The sequence below is a fragment of the Enhydra lutris genome, unplaced genomic scaffold (assembly GCF_002288905.1).
Source record: "Enhydra lutris kenyoni isolate GAN:26980312 unplaced genomic scaffold, ASM228890v2 scaffoldscaffold7, whole genome shotgun sequence".
NCBI classification, from domain to species: Eukaryota; Metazoa; Chordata; class Mammalia; order Carnivora; family Mustelidae; genus Enhydra; species Enhydra lutris.
In genome coordinates this window covers 17,729,574-17,752,037 of record NW_019154091.1, presented here as the reverse complement: position 1 = coordinate 17,752,037, position 22,464 = coordinate 17,729,574, and the positions used below count along the sequence as shown (strand labels likewise).

Here is a 22,464-nt window from a genome sequence, read left to right as displayed (position 1 = left end):
GGAAGCGTGCTTCTCTGTCTCCCACTCCCCCTGCTTGTGTTCCCTCTCTTGCTGTGTCTCTCTCTGTCAAATAAATAAATAAAATCTTTTTTAAAAGTTCCTTGTGTCTTCTTTTAACTTAGCAATAATTACTTCAAGTCATCCAGTATCCGATCAGTGCTTACATAATGTAAACTTTCACTCCTTGTCATCATCTGTTTGAATTGAAAGAAGGTCCACAAACTGCAACTGACTGATGTATTTCTCAAACTCCTTGTTCATCTCTACGTTCCTCTCACATGTCTTTTCTGTTTCTTCCAATTTTTTTGTTCAATCGGCTGGACACTTTATACCATAGGAATCCCACAGTCTGGATTTTGCTATTACATCCACACAGTGTTGCTTCACAAGCACATCTGATCCTCCTACTTCCTATAGATTAGCACTTAGACCTAGTAACCGTTAGGCTTATGTTGTTGTTTTAAGTAAGGTTATTATGGTGTTATTTACATGAAATAAAGTTCACCCTTTCAGGTATATCACGTTAATGCTGACAAGGCGTATTCATTACATAGTGGTCTATATCCCTCATTGTTCGTCTAGAGATAATCACATAAGCACCCACCAGTGCTTGCACCAATGTTCCAGTAGATTATTTGGTTGTGTAAAGACAGTCCTCTAGCAGAGACTTCCAAGAGAACTCATAGTAACTATATTTCCTAATTTCTTGTATGTTCATAATTGTCTGTCTCTGGCCACTATACTTGAATGTGAGAGTTGCTGGTTGAAAAGCCTGTGGCTTATGTTTCTTTGCTTGAGAGTTGTAAATATTTCTAACTACCTGATATTGTTACACAAAGTTTGTTGACTATCAGATTGTTCTATCATAAATAATTTTGTTTTGTTAGTTAGCGTTTTTGCTTAGATGGCCTTTTTTCTTTTTTTTTCTCTTTTCTTTTTTCTTTTCTTTTCTTTTCTTTTTTTTTTTTTTTATGTCTTAAAGTGAGAGCCTAGACTACGTCCTGGTGTTAGCTTATGTCTATTTTTCAAAGTGTATCATGTGCCCTTTCAACATTCAGGTTGTCACTTATTTCAGGCAAGTTTTTCAATTACAGCATTTAGTATTGCTCTGGCCACCGTTTTTAGAGAACTTCATTGTTGTACACACGTGGAGTCGTCTTTGTTTAACTCCTATTCCTATTCCTTTTCTTAGCTCCTTTGTTATTTCTCCTCCTTTTTTAAGATTTTATTTATTCAAGAGAGAGATAGATAGTGAGAGAGTGTGAGCAAGGGGGAGTGGGAGAAGCAGACTCCCTGCTGAGCAGGAAGCCTGAGGTGGGACTTGATCCCAGGACTCTGGGCTCACAACCTGAGTCTAAGGCAGACGCCCAACAACTGAGTCACCCAGACACCCCTGGTATTTCTTCTTGATTAAAAAAAGTATTTTTTGATTAAAAAAATTATTCCTCCTTTCTAGCTTCTCATTCTTGTGGAACTAGCCATTGTGCTTATTGTTGTTGTGTTTTTAATCCGATCATCATTTCTGAATATTATTATTCACATTCTTATTCACATTTCCTGAGTTCTATCACCTGTTTTCAAATCTTCCTTTTCTCTAATTCTCATATTTCTTGATTTTTAAACAACTGATACATGCTATTCTTTTTCTTCTTGAAAAATATATTTCAACTCATTTTTTGAAATATGGTTAGTTTTCCATCTATTTTGCTTGTGTGCTTTTGTTGTCTGCAGGGATCTATTCTGCTCCTTTCCTCTTTTCAAAAAAATTTTTTCTTAAGATTTGACCACATTCAAGGAAAATAAATTTTCTTGTATTTTTAGACACTAAGATATACACTAAAAAATGGCAAAGCATTTTTTTGGCATTTTCAAAAAAGAGATTTCTATCATGGAAAGTTATTGTTAGGCTCGTAGGCAATGTGTGCAGAGTACATTACCTCACACACAGTAGGAATTTAATAGGTGCACAGATAGTAGGAATTTAATAGATATCAGTTTAATAACTACCATTAGTAGTAGTATCACTTCTGCTGTTGTTAACTATTATTATTTAGGGACATTAACTACTAAAAAGAGATAATTTGTACTATGCTTATTGTAAATTACAAACTATGTAAATGGAAATCTAAATTATGACCTTATTGATCCACAGATCAGTCCAATAATAACATCAAATTCCAACACAGTGCAAGTTAGGGATTAGGAATATCTTGGTAGAGTATAGAGATACCTAATTTTGAAATTAAGGTCTAAATTACAATCCTGGCTCTATAACTAATATACTTGTTCTCCTGTACAAGCAAGGCCAATTTTTCACCTATAATATGGATGACATTAGTTACCACAGGGTATTTTTATGAGGATTCAGATTTAATGTACGTCAAACAGCTATTACTTCTATTGCCATATAGTACATGATCATTAAAAGTAAGTCTCCCTCCCTTTCCTTGCCTGGAGCTTTTGACACTAATAAAAACATTCATCAATCTTGTCACAAAGCTCATTCAATACCAGTAACATTCTCTATGTTGTTTAAGAGAACTCCCGTCTCCATGCAACACATTCCTCCTTCACACAGACCTCTAATAAGCTTGCCAATCTTATTGCCTTAGTCCATATATGTTAACTAAAGACAACAATTTTTTAAAATATTGTATAAAATCTCCAGTAACATTTTTCTTCTGAGATTACTCTAATGCCTCATTTCACTCCAAGTATACATACTTTTCACATCAAGCAGGTATGTAATTTAGAGGTTTAGGCATCTAGTTGTTCAAGTAATGACTCCACGTGAACAAGAAGTTTGTGCATACTAAATGCCACACATGCCTCAGAGCAGGATAGATCATTTCCCAAAACTAACCTGCTACATAGGCCTTTAGATAGCATAATAAAATAAGGCATTATGTATCATAATAAAATAAAATTCCTCCCATAAAAGAGATTAGCAAAGTAATTAGGAAGGCAGGCTTTAAAGTTAAGCAGAGACAGCTATGAATCCCAGGTGTGCCTCTGCCCAGGTGATGAGCAAGTCACATGGGGTGTCTCATAAGCCTGAGAAATGTGAAATATGGACAATAATAATAACACAATTTAACAAGGTTCTTGGAGCATAGCCATTACTCACTAGATCCTGGAAGTTACTATTTGATAACTAGAATTAAATCAAAACTTCAGAATCCTAGATTATATTGCCATCTGCACAATTCTATCTAATCACCTAATAGGGGAATATACTTTATTTAAAAGGATTGAACAAAGAAGAGCATACAAAAGATTTGATTTTCTTGCAAAGATTTTTTCCCTCTAGTCATTTACCTCCTCTTCTAAATGAAAAAGATATTGACAATTGATCTTCCCAATATAGAGATGAAAAATGAATGCCTAAAAGCAAATATACTTACTTATCTATGCCATAAACAAAGGATACAGCAATATTCTCCAAAATAACTACAATTAGCAGAGGCAGTGTAGCAGAATAATCATCAAACATTGTAACGAAGTAATTTCCAGAGCGTTGCACAAATATCAGGCCGATACAAAATGCCAGAAGACAACAGATAACTGTACAAAAGAAATAGATGAAAAAATTAAGTTTTTATTCAGTCCAGCCTTTTAAATTTAATTATGAGTTATTACATGCAATCATTGTGGTCTTCACTTTTATAACTTGTCAATGATAAAAACAGGCAACACCTTTCCTGATACTATGCAATATAATACATTGGGAGTTTCCTGGATTTAGCCCCGTATTTAATATGAATCCATTGTAAGAGAGTGACCTTTGACCAGCTACTATTACTGTAAGAGCTTAAAGAGATTTCTGGGATCCATATAATATTCCCATATTTATGTCAGACTCTGTTCTCTCACACACTTTAGTAGAGAAGCTTTCAAAAATAAAAGATGAGGGGTGTCTGGGTGGCTCAGTTGTTGGGCGTCTGCCTTCGGCTCAGGTCATGATCCCAGGGTTCTGGGATTGAGCCCCATATCGGGCTCCTTGCTTAGCGGGAAGCCTGCTTTGCCCTCCCCCACTCCCCCAGCTTGTGTTCCCTCTCTCGCCGTGTCTGTCTCTGTCAAATAAATAAACAAAATTTTTTAAATAAATAAATAAATCATACAAAATGACTGTGTTCTATTTCTCAGCCACCTTTAAGCAGAGATGTAAAAGTAGCAGAGCAGGTACTGGCTGTTTGGGAGGGGAGAAAACAGACATCCTTGGGTTCAATCACGTGGCGGTTCCCTAATAGTCTCCCTAAGTATGGGTTAAGTGAAGTTATCACTGCCCTCTCTTAAGCACAATGCTAGTAGTAGGAGTCGCATCATACATAAATGGATGTTATACATAAACATACAATGTAGAGAAGGAAAAGTAACAGTTACTTGGAGTCTGTCACATGTGGAAATATTTAAACGCTTGCCCCGGTATATTGCACGCCAAGTCTCAGATAGAAGCAGCAGGGCTTGAACCATAGGCCTGTGTCACATTCACTCTCACCTACTTACACTGTGGTACATGGCGAACATGAAGAAAGCATATTCTAGGTGGTACAGATAGTAAGAGATTGTCTGGAGACTACAGAGTAAAGGTTGTTAAGTAAGTTACTTATCTAACTCCTACTGTACTATCAGAGAAGACGAGAGCACATCTGGCCAAGGTGATGGAGGAACGTTGCATCACAGCCAAGTATGGCTTTAAGTATAGGCGTGATCCCAGAAGACAGGTAATGGGAAAAGAGAGGACATTCCCCTTTGCTCTGACCAAACAGGATCTCCAGTGGGGTTCACCAAATACTACCTTGTGTGTTTTTTTCCCACTATGCTGTCGCTCTTCCCTTATTTTTGCAAGCCCTCTTATTATAGGAGGGTTTCGATATGGGGCACAGATGAGGATAGCAGCAAAGATGTTATGTAGTGCGCACAGCGGGTGGGATACTGGTAGCCTTGAATTCAGTAGGGGCTTCAGAAGTGGAGACTGCCTTTTTGGGGAGAAGATAAGGAAGTTTCTCACTTATGTCCAGTTGAATAGAGGATATTAAGACATAAGTATTCAACAAACTGCTGAAATTGTTTTACACATACATGTACAAACTTAGCAGCGTGGTAATTAATAAAGATACGTATTTTGAAGGTTATTTACACAGAAGTAATTTATTACTAAATCTTTCAGAGCTAAAAACAGAACTTTGAGGAGCTATATACTACTGCCCAGCATTCAATATCATAAAGATATAGATACAGATACAGAAATATTTCCCAATTTGTTTTTGCATCACTTACCAACACTATGCCTGCACTCTAGCCTGGCTGGCTTCCTTAACGGTTCCCTTTATCTCTGCTTAGATATGTTAAACTAAAGCTATTACTAAAGCTCTCCTCTGACCTCTGCAAGACTCTTCCCCTTTCCAATTCAACTGCCATCCCGGTCACTGATAGTTCCATCACATATTCAGATGACCCTCACAGCGTCTTAATTCCTGTAACACGTTAAATCGCTACTATGCCATCTATGGTGTAAGTCTTATGTACCAGATTTGGTTTTGTTATCAGTACTATTATTTTTGGAGACAAGGCTCTCCTATATCTCTCTTTTATAATTTCTCTTATATCCTTCAAATGCAAGGGTGGTGCAGTACAAAATGGGAACTTCATTTTTTTTTTTTAAGATTTTATTTATTTGACAGAGACAGAGAGAGAGAGCGCACAAGCAGGGGAAGTGGCAGGCTGTGGGAGAGGGAGAAGTAGGCTCCCCTGCAGAGCAGGGAGCCCAAAGTGGGGCTTGATCCCAGAACCCTGGGATCATGGCCCAAGCTAAAGGCAGTCACCCAACCAACTGAGCCACGCAGGAGCCCCCAAAACTGGTACTTTAATAATTGCTTCCAGATTGGACTTACAATAACTGTCAATATGGATTATTTTATTTTCTTTCCTAATTAGAGATACTAACTACTAGTAGGCTACAAGAGCTATTTTATATGAGAACTGAACTTGGGTTTATCAATTTCAATGATGCACTTTTTGGAAAAGGAACATTGGATCTGAACTTTTAAAAATAATTACTTGTTTCATTTACAAAATTAGATATGAACATTCTGTGACTTCATTCTATTCATGATAGATTCATGATAGTGACATTACTATTAATAAAAAGTAATATAAGCACCAAAAAATAATACAGTCTACATTGAATCTATCATTTGCATTATATATAACATACAAATAAAATAAGAAATAATAGTAATACATATTAATAACTGGGGATTAACAAAACACTTTCCATTTCCATCTGTGACCTCTCGCCAAGAGAAAATGGCCTGTATCCATTCAATGAGAAGTCAAATACTTAAAAACTCACCAGTAAGAATTTCTTTCCTCATTTTGAAAGTGTCCACAACAGGCGTGATGATCCCTTCAATGGTTCCAAACATGCTACCAAGCCCTAGATTTACCAGCATGAGGAAGAACATCACTGACCAGAAGGGGGAGGCAGGGAAATGTGTCATGGCTTCTGTAAAGGCAATGAAAGCTAAACCAGTCCCTTGAACAGCCTGCAAATTATACAAAACAGCAACATTAGTACTGAGCAATATTAAGGGATGCCCATATGTATCAGTCACAGAGGGGAGGGAATACTCAGAACAATGCTTGGCAGTTACTGGAAATAGATAGGCTGATATCATGCTGTCTCCTGAGAAACTGCCTCTAAAGAAAGGTTGATTGCGTTATTTCATAAAAACCACAGACATACCGGAACTTAAAAAGGAAGAAAAACAAAACTTTAAAGGCTAAGTTAGTAAGTTAATTTTTCTTTACTGAACTCAAAATTTTTATGATAGCTCCATCCATAACTTCCTGCACGTGAGTCGTTAGGTTTTGTCTTATGTATAGTGTACGCTATCTTACTGCAAGGGATCAATGGTCGATTTCTCCATTATATTTCCCTTTTTGGCAATAGAGCAAAAGGGCAACAACCAATACAGTAACACTTATTAATGTTCACCTGTTTCATGTTTATTAAAATAAAGTAAATTAAAATAAAACTTTTTTAGCTAAACAAAAGGAGTTAATCGTGACTCGTCAAACATAAATATTAAAATGGCTAAATATCAGTTATATGTCCAAATAATTGTGCAATATATAAATGATAGTCATAATTTAAATTTTCTATTAAAGATCAGACTAGGGACGCCTGGGTGGCTTAGTTGGTTAAGCGGCTACCTTCGGCTCAGGTCATGATCCCAGCATCCTGGGATCGAGTACCATACCGGGCTCCTTGCTCAGCAAGGAGCCTGCTTCTCCCTCTGCCTCTGCTTGCCATTCTGCCTGCCTGTCCACTAGCTCGCTCTCTCTCTCTCTCTCTCTCTGACAAATAAATAAATAAATAAATCTTTAAAAAAAAAAAAAAAAAAAAGATCAGACCAGGAAAAGTATCAGACTAATTTCATTTTCTATGACAAAAATCAATTTATATTCATATTTTACATTTTTGCAGCTGAATCAGTAAGGAGGCTTTTTAAAGTAAAGCAAATATTTATAATTTAAGTACATTCTTTTGATTTCTCTCATTTTTTTCTCTTTGTTTGTTTTGTTCCTTAAATTCACCACATGTTAACTAACTGGAATTAAAATAAAAACTTTAGGGACGCCTGGGTGGCTCAGTGGGTAAAAGCCTCTGCCTTCTGCTCAGGTCATGATCTCAGGGTCCTGGGATTGAGCCCCGCATCGGGCTCTCTGCTCAGCAGTGAGCCTGCTTCCCCCTCCCTCTCTCTCTTGTCTACTTGTGATCTCTGTCTGTCAAATAAATAAATAAAATCTTTTTAAAAATAAATAAATAAAATAAAATAAAATAAATAAAAACTTTAAAAGTATGTTCTCTGAAATAAAAAATGTGAATTTTGAAACAGCATAATCTTCCACCAGCATTTGAAAGGTCATTTTCCTAGAAGTCTTCTGGATAATGCATATTTTACCCAAGTGATAATTACTGTATTGCTTAAACAGAGGCTACTCACTTTATTTAGCTCATCCTCGATTTGACAGGAATTGAGATGAAGAGCAGGAAATTCTTCTTCTTTCACTTTTTGAATGATGTCATAAACTAAATGATAATCTTCTGCAGTAACGGATGAAAGGTTGATATGATGAGGAATAATATCCTTGCTAATATTGCCCATTTTCAAAAATTTTACGATCATTTTGGAATTTCTAAAAAATAGAACAACATAATGAATGAACATCTATGGGTCCGGGGAGGGGGGTAATACTTTTTATATCATTATACCATCAAAAGCTAAAGGAAATTAATATCCATACTCTGCTATGCATTTCTCATTTATGACATTTGCTTTAAAGCCCAGAACTGCAAACACCACCAATGTTGCCAGGACGGATGTAAAAAAATTAATGAAGGACACCAGAACAGCATCAAAGTGGCAGTTGTTGTCTCTTTTGTTGTAGCTTGAAAAGGCGATGACGCCACCAAATCCCAGACCTAAGGCAAAGAACACCTGAGTAGCAGCTTCTCTCCAGACCTTGGGTTCCAGCATCATTTCAAGCTGTTTAAAATTAAACATAATAGAAGTCAGCTGCAAAATAGTACTTCAGAAAAATCTACGCGGAATTAGTTCTACTATCTAAATATATCATAATGATATTTATGCACCCAACGTTTATTTAAACTGGGGGAATAATCTGTTCTTAGTAAAAATAACCAAGTTTTCACTTAGTAGTGAGACAAGAAATATGAGTAAGAAAAACTAAAGACAATCATGTAGATGGAGATTTTACTCAAATGGAGACTTTCTACTTCTATAGGAATTTTTAAGTTATCTTTATAACAAATCAAAAGGACTATTTTGAAATTAACTATCTTCAAATCATTTCCTATTTAAGTCTTTGTATTCTTTCCAAAGCAAAATAAGTTAATTACCAATAAAGTCTAATTATTTACCTAACACCCTAAGTTTTGTGTTTTCTGGGGGTAGTCTAAGAGTCAAGGCAGATAATAAGCAGATTATAAGCTTGGGAGAGTTGACTATATACTTCTCATATTCATGTGTGTATTTGGCATTCCTTTCAATAGTTTTCTGAAAGCTTTTTCTTTGAAAATTGAAGCACTTCCACTACATCATCTCTAAGACCCTTTTGGAGTCAAACGTCTACAGTTCTGAACCTGTGCTGAACATATATTTCAAGGAACTCTGCTTTACTTCTTGGACAATTACCACTGTACATAATCCAACTTTTTAAATGGAACAATTAATATTAGCCATATCTGACCCAGATGTCAGTAAACAGGTTTGATTTGAGTAACTAAAGTGTTTAAATTGGTATTTTATCTCTTTTTACTATTGCAACGAGATTGCCTTCACTGGGGGCAATGTCAAATGTGGCTAAGAAGATGAGTTCCACAGTTTCAGATCCTGAGTCTGCCATTTAATAACCTGTAAATGGTGTAATCTCAAATAAGGGGCAGCTCTCCCTGAGTTTCAGCTTCTTCAACTGAAGATGGGCACTTCCAAGCCATATGGCACTCTATCGCATTCTCTACCACACTCTAAGTGTTCAATAATTGTTGATGTATATGGACTGTACTGGTAGGAACACTGATAACCACTTTGTATGGATTATTTCATATAATCTTCAAAACAATCAATGAAATTTGTTGCTACCATTATCTGAATCTTAAAAAGGTTAAGTAACCTGCTTAAAGTTACACAACAGTTCTGGGGTAGAGAGGAAATATGAACCAAAGTGGACTCCAAAATGCATATTTTCTCCAATGTTAGGATTTTTTTGGTTCAAATTTAGTTACTAGGATTTAATTATTTCTGTTACTAGTTACTAGGATATATTGCCCAATTTCAGTTCACTTTATCAATTTTAGTGACTATTACTGAAATTGAATATAATAGATTATATAATATTATAATAGTGTTATTATAGGCAGACATCAAACATAATCACAACTGTATTTATAACTTCTTAAAATTTAACTGAAATATGCATACTGTTTGTTGATCACGTTTGTTGATCGCTACATTACCATTCTATCATTAATACTGATCTCAAGTACACTCAGCTATCTATCTCTACTTTAACCACTAGATGGCAGGCAACACCCATTTACTAAAGACATTATTACGCTTCCTTCCAATTTGGGAACTAAATTTCCATTCGCTGTTTTGGGGATAGTTTGTGTGCTTTACTTCCTCCCTTGGATGAACAATGTAAATTAAAAAGTAATTGTAACTATCGTTATTATGACCTAACACAGAATTTTATCTATAGTCCATGAAAAGTGAGCTGAGGAACGAATTAACTTTAATAATGATTCTTAGTCCCAGGTTAAAATGTCAATAATGCCACAGTTTTAAATATGGGGCCATGTAAAAGTGTCATATAAAAGTAGCTGAATCCTGGGGCGCCTGGGTGGCTCAGTGGGTTAAGCCGCTGCCTTCGGCTCAGGTCATGATCTCAGAGTCCTGGGATCGAGCCCCGCATCGGGCTCTCTGCTCTCTAGGGGAGCCTGCTTCCTCCTCTCTCTCTGCCTGCCTCTCTGCCTGCTTGTGATCTCTCTGTCAAATAAATAAATAAAATTTAAAAAAAAAAAAAAAAAAGTAGCTGAATCCTAAGATAGCTATTTAAATCAAATATTTAGAATTATGTCACAAGCAATTGCCAACTTATAGAAGGTGATATTCCAGAAGTTCATATCAAAGCTGGTTGTTTTAAAATCAGCAATCTTTTAGATATTACAATATAAATATTTTTCATCCATAAATATGGCCCATTTGAAGGTAATTTAAATTCTAATGCAAGCTATATAGTCTATATATCTTAACTAGCTATTCACAGAGGAGTTCCAACAACTCTAAATGCTAACCAGGACTTTTGAATTAGTCAAGAAAATCAGATACCAGTGGCAGCATTTTTGCTACTAGAGAATGAACACTAAGCTGAAACCTGATACCCAAAGAACACAGCCTCTTTTACACAGTATCCAGGCAGCTGCCAGGAGTGACAGAGAATTCCAGGAAAGCTAATTTCTGCCCAAATCCCACAGCATGATGCTGGCTGCACATTCACCCTTCAGGTAACATCCAGTTTCTGAACTAATTTTGAAACCTTATCTTTATAACTCCATGTCTGCCTGTAATAGTGAACTAATGAGGTGTCAACTTCATTTCAGTGAGTAACTCAATGTATCTATACCTCAAAACTTGTTTTTGTTTCCTGCCAAATCACTATACCAAGTCCAGGAGGACTGATTAGTAATCAGGTTCAAGGTGCCCAGCATTGAGTTCAGCTCTAAGATGGATGAGAGAACATAAACTCTGAACCTTTTGTGGAGCCTAATGAGAACTTCTCTGAAATGTATATGCATTTACAAAGATTACAAAACTTCCCAAACTCACCACTGTAATTATTATTCTAGGAGGCACGAAACCTCAAAACAAGAACATGGATATTCTCTGAGACAGGACTTAGAGTACAGAAGCCTTCTTAGCCTGGGTTCATGGCTCTTAGGCCTTCTGTCAACCTTCTGAGACATTAAACAAATTAATACGTTCATTATGTTTCTCTGGTAAGAAGATCTTATTATCGTTTTTTTCAAAGGGGTCAATTACTAAAAGTTAAGAACCACTGACATTGAGAAGGAAGCGGAGGAAAGGTGGAAAAGTCCTGGGGCGCCTGGGTGGCTCAGTCAGTTAAGTGTCCAACTCTTGATTTGGGCTCAGGTCATGATCTCAGGGTTGTGGGACTAAGCATCATGGCAGGCTCCCTGCTCAGCACTGAGTAGGCTTGTCCCTCACCCTCTGCTATCCCCGCCCCCGGGCTCATGTTCTCTCACTCCCTCTCAAATAAATAAAATAAATAAATAAATAAACAAATAAATAAATCTCTTTTAAAAAGATGGAAAAGTCCTAAAATTTATCAATGTAAAAAATCAGAAGTTAGTTTACTATAAAAGAAATTTTTAAAGTTCAGATAGTGACTGTCTCACTCTAGAACTAAAATGGGGACATTTAAAATTGGAAATGGATGGATATAATTATGGATATTTAAAAGCCCTGGTTTTTCTAGGCTGGTTAACATAACAGCTATAATTTAAGAGGCTAGTATACATATGTTAGAACGATTATGCTTTAAATCTAACTGTGGGAACATTTGAACAGTAAACAATGCTTTTATGATCATAAGCCTTAAACAGAAATGCAGTACATACCTTAGGGGTAAACATGTGGCGGATGCCATCAATTGAACCATTTAAAAGGAGCGCTCTGATTAGGAAGCATATAAGTACCACATATGGGAACAGAGAACTAAAGTACATGATCTACAAAGAAAAAAAAAAAGTAAATATAGGTGAGACACACTAACGACTGTATTCCTTTCGGTAGTTAAGATTATGTTTTATTCTATATTTTGACAGTCTCTGTTTTCATAGCATGACTAATAGTACTATTATTAATACGTTGTATGGCCATAATATTAGAGTGGCTTATTAGTCTCAATGGAATGTGACTTATTTAAGATCCTATTTAAGATATAATGAGAAATAGGGAAACTCCGTTACTTACACTGCTTTAAAATAGTCCACAGGTATGATGTAACTTGAACAGTGTTTTTATCTTATAGTTCACAAAACAAGCAAAATTTAAGAGAAATAATGGCTACTTTCTCCCTAATTCATACTTTTGTTTTAGGTAACAGCAACAGCAAAAAAAAAAAAAAAAAAAAAAAAGAGTCCTTTTTTTTTTTCATTAATCAAAATTCCATTATAATTCTGTAAAGCTTCCGGAGTAGAGAGTGGGCCCCTGTTAAGACTCCTAAGACTGTGAATAATTAACAATGTCAAGGTTTAACTTCCTGCTTCACAAGTGTTCATGCTCAAAGTTCCGCGAACGTTTATCGTAGAAAAGCAGTTGTCCTGACCAGATATTTACTACTTCCTTGACATCTCCTCATGGAAGCCTAACAGGTCTCTACAACTTTTCAGGTACAGGAAAAGAACTTCTGACCTTCCCCACCCGTCTCTGTCCCAGCAAATGGGGTGACCATCCATCTAGGTGCTAAAGTCAAACATCCAGACGTAGTCCTGCCCTATTGGTAATACTCTCCGAGTTTCCAGGCTACCACTCAGGTTATCTTATTCCTGAGTCATGCACTCCAGGGATCTTTAACACAATTGCAATAAAATGTGAATTCCTCTCTCTTAAGCTGTAAAGCCTCTCATTAGAGTGCCTTCCCGTCCACCCCACCACCCCTTCCCCCAACAGAGCTCTGCCCCCAGGGCCTTGCCAGTGGCCTCAGACCCAGCTCTGTCGCTTCAGGACCCAGCAGGGCTGCACCCTCTGTCTTAGGCTCTCATCTCCTGGTCTGTAGGACTCGCTCTCCTGCTATTTGTGTCTTACCTTCATCACCAGTGAACTGAAACACGGGGGTCAATGGAATGAACAGAAAAATACAGGTCTTTTAGGTATTGACATAAAATTTCAAAAAATTTCTTTGATGAAATAAGGCAAGATTATGAGTGACTTTAGCTTTCACTATAAAACACGTCTTTATGTTCTCTCTTTTAATTTAAACACATTTTTTAAAGCACCACTTCTCACCACCGATCATTATTGAACTCCCTAGAATGACATGGTCCTTGTAGCTTGCCCACAGACATTTCTAGGGGAGCCTGAGGCAGGAACCATCCACAGGAGTGGTGATTAGCAGAAGCAGGAGGGGCTCTATCTAGCATACTAACTTTGCCAGAAGACTGAATGCCTTTGATCATAGCCAAGCAAACCACAACCCAGGCAGCCAGCAAGCAGACGGTCATCTTCCAGTTTAAGCCTCCACTTTCAGAAATGGAACTGGAAATATTCAGGGCTTCCCTGTACCAGTAATAGGTGGTGGCAGAACTTTTTTCACATTCCGGCTCTACAACTGTAGAAAGAAAGATATTACAATCATTTCAGAGGAAGAGTAATGGCATTTTTCTTCTCCCCAGTAAGCCTGTAAATCAGTCCTTAACATTTACTAGGAAAGTACTATTATTCTAGAGATGCATTTAAATTCACAGTGAAAACTCAATTGAGCAAAGTTGTGAAAAATCCAGACATATATTCTTGCTGGTGGTTTTTATTACACATTTCTGAAATAGGAATGTGTAAGCTTTTTTTTTTATCAAAGTAAGTGAAGCACATCAGGTTTATAGCCCCTTCCATGCCCAGAATTATTTGACTGAATTCCTGTGACAGAGCTGTCAGATATGTAGCTGCTGGTCATACGTGACTCATGAAATGAAGCTAGTCTAAAGTGGTATGTGCTGTACATACAAACTGCGAAGAAAATTTTAGAGACTTAGTCCAAGAAAAATAATGTAAACAAGTACATCAATAATTTTTATATTAACTATTTGTTGAAATGTTAATATTTTAGAAAAACATTTCCCCTACTTCTTACTTGTTTCAATGTGGCTACTAATAAATTTTAGACTATATATGTGAGTTGCATTCTATATTTACCGGACATCACTACTATAGGGAATTGTCCTTTATTTATATTCTAGGGTTTAAAAATAAATGATGGGAAAACTATGAAACAACGGAACTAAAGGCATAAAAACAATTCAATCCAAATTCTTTTTGTCCTATTTTTATTTTTTTATCTCCTTTATGATTACTTGCAGGTCCTTTAAAAAAAAAACTTGTGTTACTGAAATATAGTTGACATAGAATGTTTTATTCATTTCAGGTGTACGATATAGTGCTTCCACAGTTCTGTACATGACGTTATGCTCGCCACAATAAGTATAGTTACTACCTGTCACCATACAATTATTGCAGTATTACTATCTTCCTTATGCTGTACTTTGCATCTCCATGACTTACTTATTTTATAACTGAAAGTTATATTTTATTTATTAACCAAAATGTAAGGCATCAAGAAAGATGTACAAAATAAAAACTGTCAAAGTTAACAACTGAAGGGTTATTTTACCCTAATGCCACATGGCATGATAAAATAACTTAGGAAGAGCTAGTAAAATTAGATGGTGGCATCAGTCTTCGCTCTAAGTATGCCAATCCTAAAAGTGAGGAAATCTTGTTATGACAATTTTGGAAAGATTTTTCCACCTTATTTTTTTTCCCCACCTTATTTTTAAAAAAGAAAAAAAAAACAACCTCAAAATCTCATTAGCAACTTTATGATCATTCTATACCAAAACACTACAAGATACATGTCTTACAAGTGTGTGAAGCATTTTTCACCAAAGGACATTGATCCCAAGGAAGAGGTTGCTGAAAAGACTGAGAAAAATAAAACAGACTCCAGCCAATGATGACATTGTAGTAGAGAGCCACAAAAAAGCACACCTGCAAAACAAAATAGTGAGATTATATTACACCTCCCATGCCCCTTCCTTTGAAACAAGATGAAATGCATAAAACCCCATTTAACCTATTAAAAATCCTCCTCATTTCATTTTTATTTGGGACACATTATTTTTTTCTAAATAGATGTTCCTGTTAGATCTTAAGAACATGCATTATATAAAAAAAAAAAAAAGAACATGCATTATCAAGATGAACCGTATTAATATTTACAGCTTGGTTAGTGTATTAGTGCAAACTCCAATGGTGTTTTTTAGAAACACGGTTAAAGAGTTGAATGGAAATATACACTCAAAGGTTTCATTTAAATGCAAACTACACAATTCCAAACCCTGTAAAAGTTATATGGCATATACCATACTAGGAAACTTACTACACAACTTGCAAATCCAATGCCACCCAGTTTAGGGCTTATGTAATTCCACACACCAATGCTTCCTCGCCGAATTCTTTGACCCACAGAGAGTTCCAGGAAAAAAAGGGGAATACCTATTACCAGTAGCAGTATTAAATATGGCAAAAGATATGCACCTATAGAGACAAGAACAAATAAAATAGATGACATTTTCAACAGTCACAGTAAAGAATACACTAATTTTGAATATTTCATAAAATATTTGAACTTCTATATAGTATAATTATAAAAGACTTTAAAGAAAATGCAACTTCACCGTTTTAACCTTTCTAGTATTTGAAACCTGAATTTGACTGCTACATAGAGTTTTTGATAAAAAATAACTATGATAAAAGTGAAAATATAGGGGCTCCTGGGTGGCTCAGTGGGTTAAAGCCTCCGCCTTCAGCTCAGGTCATGATCCCAAGGTCCTGGGATCAAGCCCCGCATGGGGCCCTCTGCTTGGCAGAGAGCCTCGTTCCCTTCCTCTCTCTCTGCCTGCCTCTCTGCCTATTTGTGATCTCTGTCAAATAAATAAATAAAATCTTTTTTTTTAAAAAGTGAAAATATAAAGTTTCAATTTCCTTTTATTGAAAGGATAAAACAACTTCATATTCCATTAAAAAAAAACTGATTCCTTAAAATTAATTATTTTCTCAAGTAGGTTCCACAAACTCCTGGAATTGTTACTCACACAATGCTCATGAAGTCATTTATTAAATATTATTCAAACTCACCTAAACATGCATTCCAAACCAGATAAATTAGAATGAATGAGATTTTATAGTATTAAAGTTTACTTTTTACCCTAAATAGCAATAGGGGAGAAAAAAATGGCTGCCCAGATTGAGAAAGAAAAAAAAAAGGAAAGAAAAAGAATTTATACCTCAGACAAATGTAATTTTTTTCCCATATATACTTCATTTAAAAAATAAATTTCAGGGGCACCTGGGTGGCTCAGAGGGTTAAAGCCTCTGCCTTCGGCTCAGGTCATGATCCCAGGGTCTTGGGATCGAGTCCCGCATCGGGCTCTCTGCTCAGCAGGGAGCCCGCTTCTTCCTCTCTCTCTGCCTGCCTCTCTGCCTACTTGCGATCTCTGTCTGTCAAATAAATAAATAAAATTTTTAATAAATAAATAAATAAATAAATTTCAGGATTTTTTTTTTTTTTTTTTAAAGACAAACAGAGAGCATGTTTGCATTCTGAGGGATGCTGAGGGGTTGGGAGGGCAGAGGGAGAAGGAGAGAATCAACCTTAAGCAGAATCCATTCCCAGTGTGGAGCCTGTCACATGGCTGGATCTCACAATCCTGAGATCGTGACCTGAGCCAAAATCAAGAGTCAGAAGCTTAACAGACCGAGCCACCCAGGCACCCTAAAAGGAATTTTTTAAATTTTCGAAAATTCTGTGAAGGGGCATTGAGGCTGAGTGAGACACTAAATATTTAATACCTATTGTAAAATATATGTGCAAATATATATATCCATGTAGTAAGGTTTTCATACTTAAGAAAATTATCTTATAGCCAAATCTCAAATTAAGACATATGACTAATTATTTTAAAGTGGTTATTTTAAAGTGACAATGTTAATATTAGGTTCTCTTAACTGATAAAGTTAAATGTGAAATGTATTAATTCCTACGTAAGAATACATATGCAAATTAGTCATTAAGTAATCACTAGAATGGACTTCCTACATTCAAATTTCTTATCTGGAGCTTTGTCCAACTGGGGACTGTCAAATTAGTCATGCAACTGATGGTGTCGATGCCCTTTTCAAATAAGAGGCCATTATTGTATTTTCCCATTTTATTTTATTTTATTTTATTTTATTTTATTTTATTTTATTTTATTTTTTAAAGATTTTATTTATTTATTTGACAAAGAAAACAATAGCAAGAGAGGGAACACAAGCAGGGGGAGTGAGAGAGAGAGAGAGAAACAGGCCTGCTGAGCAGAGAGCCTGATGTGGGGCTCCATCCCAGGATCTCAGGATTATGACCTGAGTTGAAGGCAGATGTCCAATGACTGAGCCACCCAGGTGCCCCTATTTTTCCATTTTAAAAAAAGTGCTTAATGGTATTGAATAGATTTTGGAAGCTGTTCAAATTTTTCTGGTAGTTATTATGTTAAAGAAGTAAACTTTTTTTCAAGATATGTATCTCAGTTTCTCTATATAGCTCTGAAATAATGACCATATACAAGAATTTCCCTAATATAGTGGTCCATAGAAAATCCCTACTTTCTTATGACTGATTTGCAGTCCTTTGGACTTGAGTTGATTCTACAGATGGGTATATAATGTAAAGCATGGATGCATGAAGTCATAAAACAGAATGATAAAATACCTAATTCTAAAAAGATTAGGAACATTGGTGCTAATGATCTGAAAATGTTTCCCAAAGGACTGAAAGTGCATTTTAATACATGCACCTAATCCTAGAATGTGAATGAATTTACGTACGTGTGAATGACTAGAGACAGAATGAATTAAAACTGGATTCACTGGGAATCTTTCCTCAGTGATGTGTGCATGGCATGCTGTTAGATGCTTAGCTTTCTCTTCTAACTCAAATTACTATTAGCCCCCATATTAAAAATAGTCATAATTAAATAATTAAACTAAAGAAATAAAAACATCATAACTAAGATATAACTGAGCATTTGCTATTTGCCACTCATATTTCTAAAGATGTTACATGTACTTACAAGAATCCAGTGGGGTAAATACCATTATTATCACTTTACAGGTGTGGAAACTAAACCGGGAGAAGTTAACTTGTAAAAGGTTACATGGCTAGTATTGGGAAGAGCCAGGCTTCAAGGCCAAATTGAATTCAAAACTTGGGCTGGTGGTTTCTATATTACACTACTTATTAAGTTTAACCATTGTACTTTTAAGTTTAATATCTTCGGACAAATCAATTCATGCTTGGTCTATCACTTTTTTTTTTTTTTTTTACTTTCTTTATTTAAGAAAGAGAGAGAGCATGAGCCAGGGGGAGGGGTAGAGGGAGACACAGACCATGCTGAGGAGGGATCCAGATGTGGGACTCCATCCTAGGACCCTGGGATCATGACCTGAGCTGAAGGCAGACACCCAACTGACTGAACCACCCAGGCGCCTGGGTCTACCACTTTTTAGTTGTATTACTCATGAAGTGCCTCAAGTGACAAATGAGATTCAAGTTAGTCTGAGGCTATTTGACTAAACAGCCAGAAAACACTACTCAAGTATCTGGAAGGCTCAATGCTATACTGCATGTTGGGTACAGACTTTTGTTCCCTGATGCCATTTTGAAACAATAAATTCCACTGGCATCTTATAACATCACTGTCTAGTATTTGTGATTAAAAGGGAGGAAACAATAGTAGGAAGAACATTTTGACTCTTTCTACATATGAAAATGAGGAGGAGCAATTTTTGTTAATGACTAATTTCTAAATATGAAATCCTTTGAGTTCTCCCTAGACAAAAATGGTATTAAATGGAAGGCAAGGTGACTTCAGCCAAGACAGCCTTCTTCCTTAACAGTCTGGCCAGTAAGGCTCATGAGGTGAAAGGCTTAAAAATCAGAATTCATCTTCTGCTAGTCTTGGCAAATGGGCTGGTTCCTGAGAAACAAAAAGCAGGGTAGTATGTAGCTGCTTATATCTGATTTGATAAATAATTCATATGTAGTGTTAATGACTAGCAAGGAGCTTCCAGCGTAGGTGGAGGGATGCGTAGTGTATCACAGACTTCCTGTATTGATTTTTACCTCTCAGACAGATTCATCAAAGAGGCAACTTTTTCCAAACCTGCTGTTTTGTGCCTAACTGAATAAACTAAAAAGATCTTTAACATATTTTGTCATCAGAACACCTCAGCTTTTTATCTCATACTCTAAAAAGAATTTTCACGTATGATTATACTTATTTCATTTGATTTGTACATCAAATATAAAACCATGTCTTTGGCCAGTCAACAAAACTATCACAAACTGGAATCAAATACCAAAATATTCTTTCTACCCTTTGTGTGCTGAAATGCAGTTACTATAATACTTAATTTTTGACCACATTTATTTTAATAGTTTCCAATAAAACTATTATTTTAATAGTTTCCATTTAATAGTCTTCTATATATAGGTAACAAAGTTCAACCCAAATGTTAGTTAACATTACTTGACTTTGGTGTACTATAGAGCCTGTGTCCTACCTGAACAATCCATTCCTTTGTAGATGCTTTTTTTCTGATATTTAAGATAATTTTTGCTAAATAACCATTACTGGTTATATGCAAAAATCCAAAAAACTACAATGTTATGTTAATGGGAGATATTTTTGTTTAAAATTAAGGGTGGGGGTGCCTGGGTGGCTCAGTGGGTTAAGCATCTGCCTTTGGCACAGGTCGTAATCCCAGTCCTGGGATGGAGCCTCCACATGGATTTGGGCTCCCTGCTCTGTGGGGAGTCTGTTTCTCCCTCTCTCTCAGCCCCACCCCCTCACTCTCTCCTGCTTTTTCTCTCTCCCTCAAATAAATAAATAAAATCTTTAAAACAAATGAAATTAAGGATGCTAACTTCTTTGAAGTTTTCTTTGAAACTAAGCATTGTCCCCAAATACTGCAGCATTAGAAATCAAATATATATTATATCTAAGGGTGAAGAATGTCTGGCATTACATTAATTATCTGGTTAAATCCCTTCTCCTGGGATCTACAAAGTTCTGGTCAGCACTTCAACACCTTAATTATTCTATATTATATGCAATTTTTGTTTTTGAAAAGTGAAATAATTTAAAATTCAGAGTTAATAAATTGTGGAGAGAACACTCTTTCTGACTTATTTCACCAGGACTGTCTTATACCGGAAACTTTGGTTTTTTTGCCAAAGAGAATAACTGACAGGCACCAGGGATGCCTCTAACATTTTTGTTAGAAAGGTCAGTAATTTAGCAATGTTTAATAGCATCCACAGAAAGAATCTGAGAGTGTATTACCCTCAAGCAATCTTTGAGTATTCATAACAAGCCATCTGCTCCTACGGAAACCTAATCTGAAAACAGAATTGAGCTCACTTCCAACAAAGGAATCTCCCTGGCTTTGCAGTGGAATCCGTAGCTTCTGAAATAATGAGGCTGCAGAAAGAACACAAGCTATTCAAGACAGTCAATTGCGATTTATTCAGCAATGTATCACTTAACAACAGAAACAACCCCAAAACTTACCGCCTCCATTCTTCTGACATAGGTATGGGAATCGCCACACATTTCCTAAACCTACAGAAAATCCAACTTGGGCCAAGATGTACTGTAGCTTACTGTTCCAAGCTGGCCTTTCATCCTCGACTTCGGACTCGTCTTCAGCATCTATATCTTTCTCTTCTTGAACATCAACAATTAGTTCACTCTTCTTAAAAGCATCATCAGCTGAGTCTTCATTGGAAAGAAGGTCTTTAACAGACTCAATAACTTCATCGTCTAATTCTCTTTTTACCACCTTGCTATTCTTCGGCATTGGAAAGTGGGGGTAGAACAATTTTTGTTTTAAATTCCCTGACGGTAAATGTGTTAATTCTTTTTTGAAATGTGTTAATTGATATGAATAAAAGATGGAGAGGAGTATCAAATAAATCCTTGGCTCAAGGTGACAGAGTCTTAATGGATCCTGGATCCCTGTATGTCCAATATCTTATGGGTACCTGTAAAATTTTAAGTTGAAAACAATAATATTTAATGAGGAACAACACTTAAAATACTGAAAACTCTTTATTATTAATTTTTATGACAAAAACTCTTTCTACAGAGTATAACATCTGATCATCCTTTGCCCTTCAGAGCTTGGTATGACCAGAAGTGTAAACAGTATGAAGTACACATGTGCTTCAGACACACTTTCTTTTAACTATGTCTTCCTTTTTGCATAAGTCTAATTTGATCTCAGGTATATTCTAATGCCTAATAGATGCTATTTGTTAGTAATTAAAATTTTCTGACTTTTTTTTCTTAATTCTTCCTTTTTACCTCTGACTACAACATATCCCGCATTTTATTCCTTCTAGAATTTTATATACAATTGCATGCCATCCTGTAAATCTGTCTTACACAGACTCTCTTCTGTCCATATATTCATCATTCACTCACTTGATATTATTTGTAATATGGATAAAATTCAGAGATATAAACAGTAATGCATCATATGTGATCAGCTTTAAAGGAGCTTATCTCTACTGGAGAGAAAGGCACTCCCCAAATAACTACACCACATTACTTAATTTATATGACCCAACGTCATTAGAATGCAAGAGGTCAGGAAGGGTGGATCAAAGTGGCATTCCTGTTGGGCAGGGATGGAGTGGGGCCTCACCAAACATCAATACCATAAACAGAAGCAGGACGTGGTAACCCTTATTATTTGTGTAAACATTCTCTCACATGACCCTGAAAAACCCACTGCCACCACTTTGGCATTTTTCCCTTTCTTTATATCTTTGTATGTTATATCTCATATCCTTTTCTCTGTTCAAATACAGACCAAGTAAGGGTATGTATAGGGTATGTCTATAAACCAGTGACATTTTCTATTTTAAAAAGTGTTCATACAGGGGCACCTGGGTGGCTCAGTGGGTTAAAGCCTCTGTCTTCGGCTCAGGTCATGATCCCAGGGTCCTGGGATCGAGCCCCACATCGGGCTC

The 22,464-nt window shown here is 36.1% G+C and overlaps 1 protein-coding gene across 2 annotated transcripts in view; it reads right to left on the bottom strand.

Moving 5' to 3' along the window:
* Positions 1-22,464, bottom strand: part of LOC111142200 (solute carrier family 6 member 15) — a 54,667-nt gene that overhangs the window by 2,634 nt on the left and 29,569 nt on the right. Inside the window, exons 2-10 of one of the 2 annotated variants that reach the window (XM_022495222.1) lie at positions 20,999-21,471; positions 15,766-15,923; positions 15,248-15,374; positions 13,760-13,941; positions 12,230-12,340; positions 8,314-8,555; positions 8,013-8,205; positions 6,356-6,548; positions 3,405-3,564 (exon numbers count right to left, since the gene is read on the bottom strand). In XM_022495222.1, coding sequence (XP_022350930.1) covers positions 3,405-3,564; positions 6,356-6,548; positions 8,013-8,205; positions 8,314-8,555; positions 12,230-12,340; positions 13,760-13,941; positions 15,248-15,374; positions 15,766-15,923; positions 20,999-21,287 — 1,655 coding nt within the window. In that variant the 5' untranslated portion in view covers positions 21,288-21,471. Of the gene's footprint in view, positions 1-3,404; positions 3,565-6,355; positions 6,549-8,012; positions 8,206-8,313; positions 8,556-12,229; positions 12,341-13,759; positions 13,942-15,247; positions 15,375-15,765; positions 15,924-20,998; positions 21,476-22,464 lie in introns of those variants that run through there. The other variant, XM_022495221.1, reaches the window with a different exon arrangement.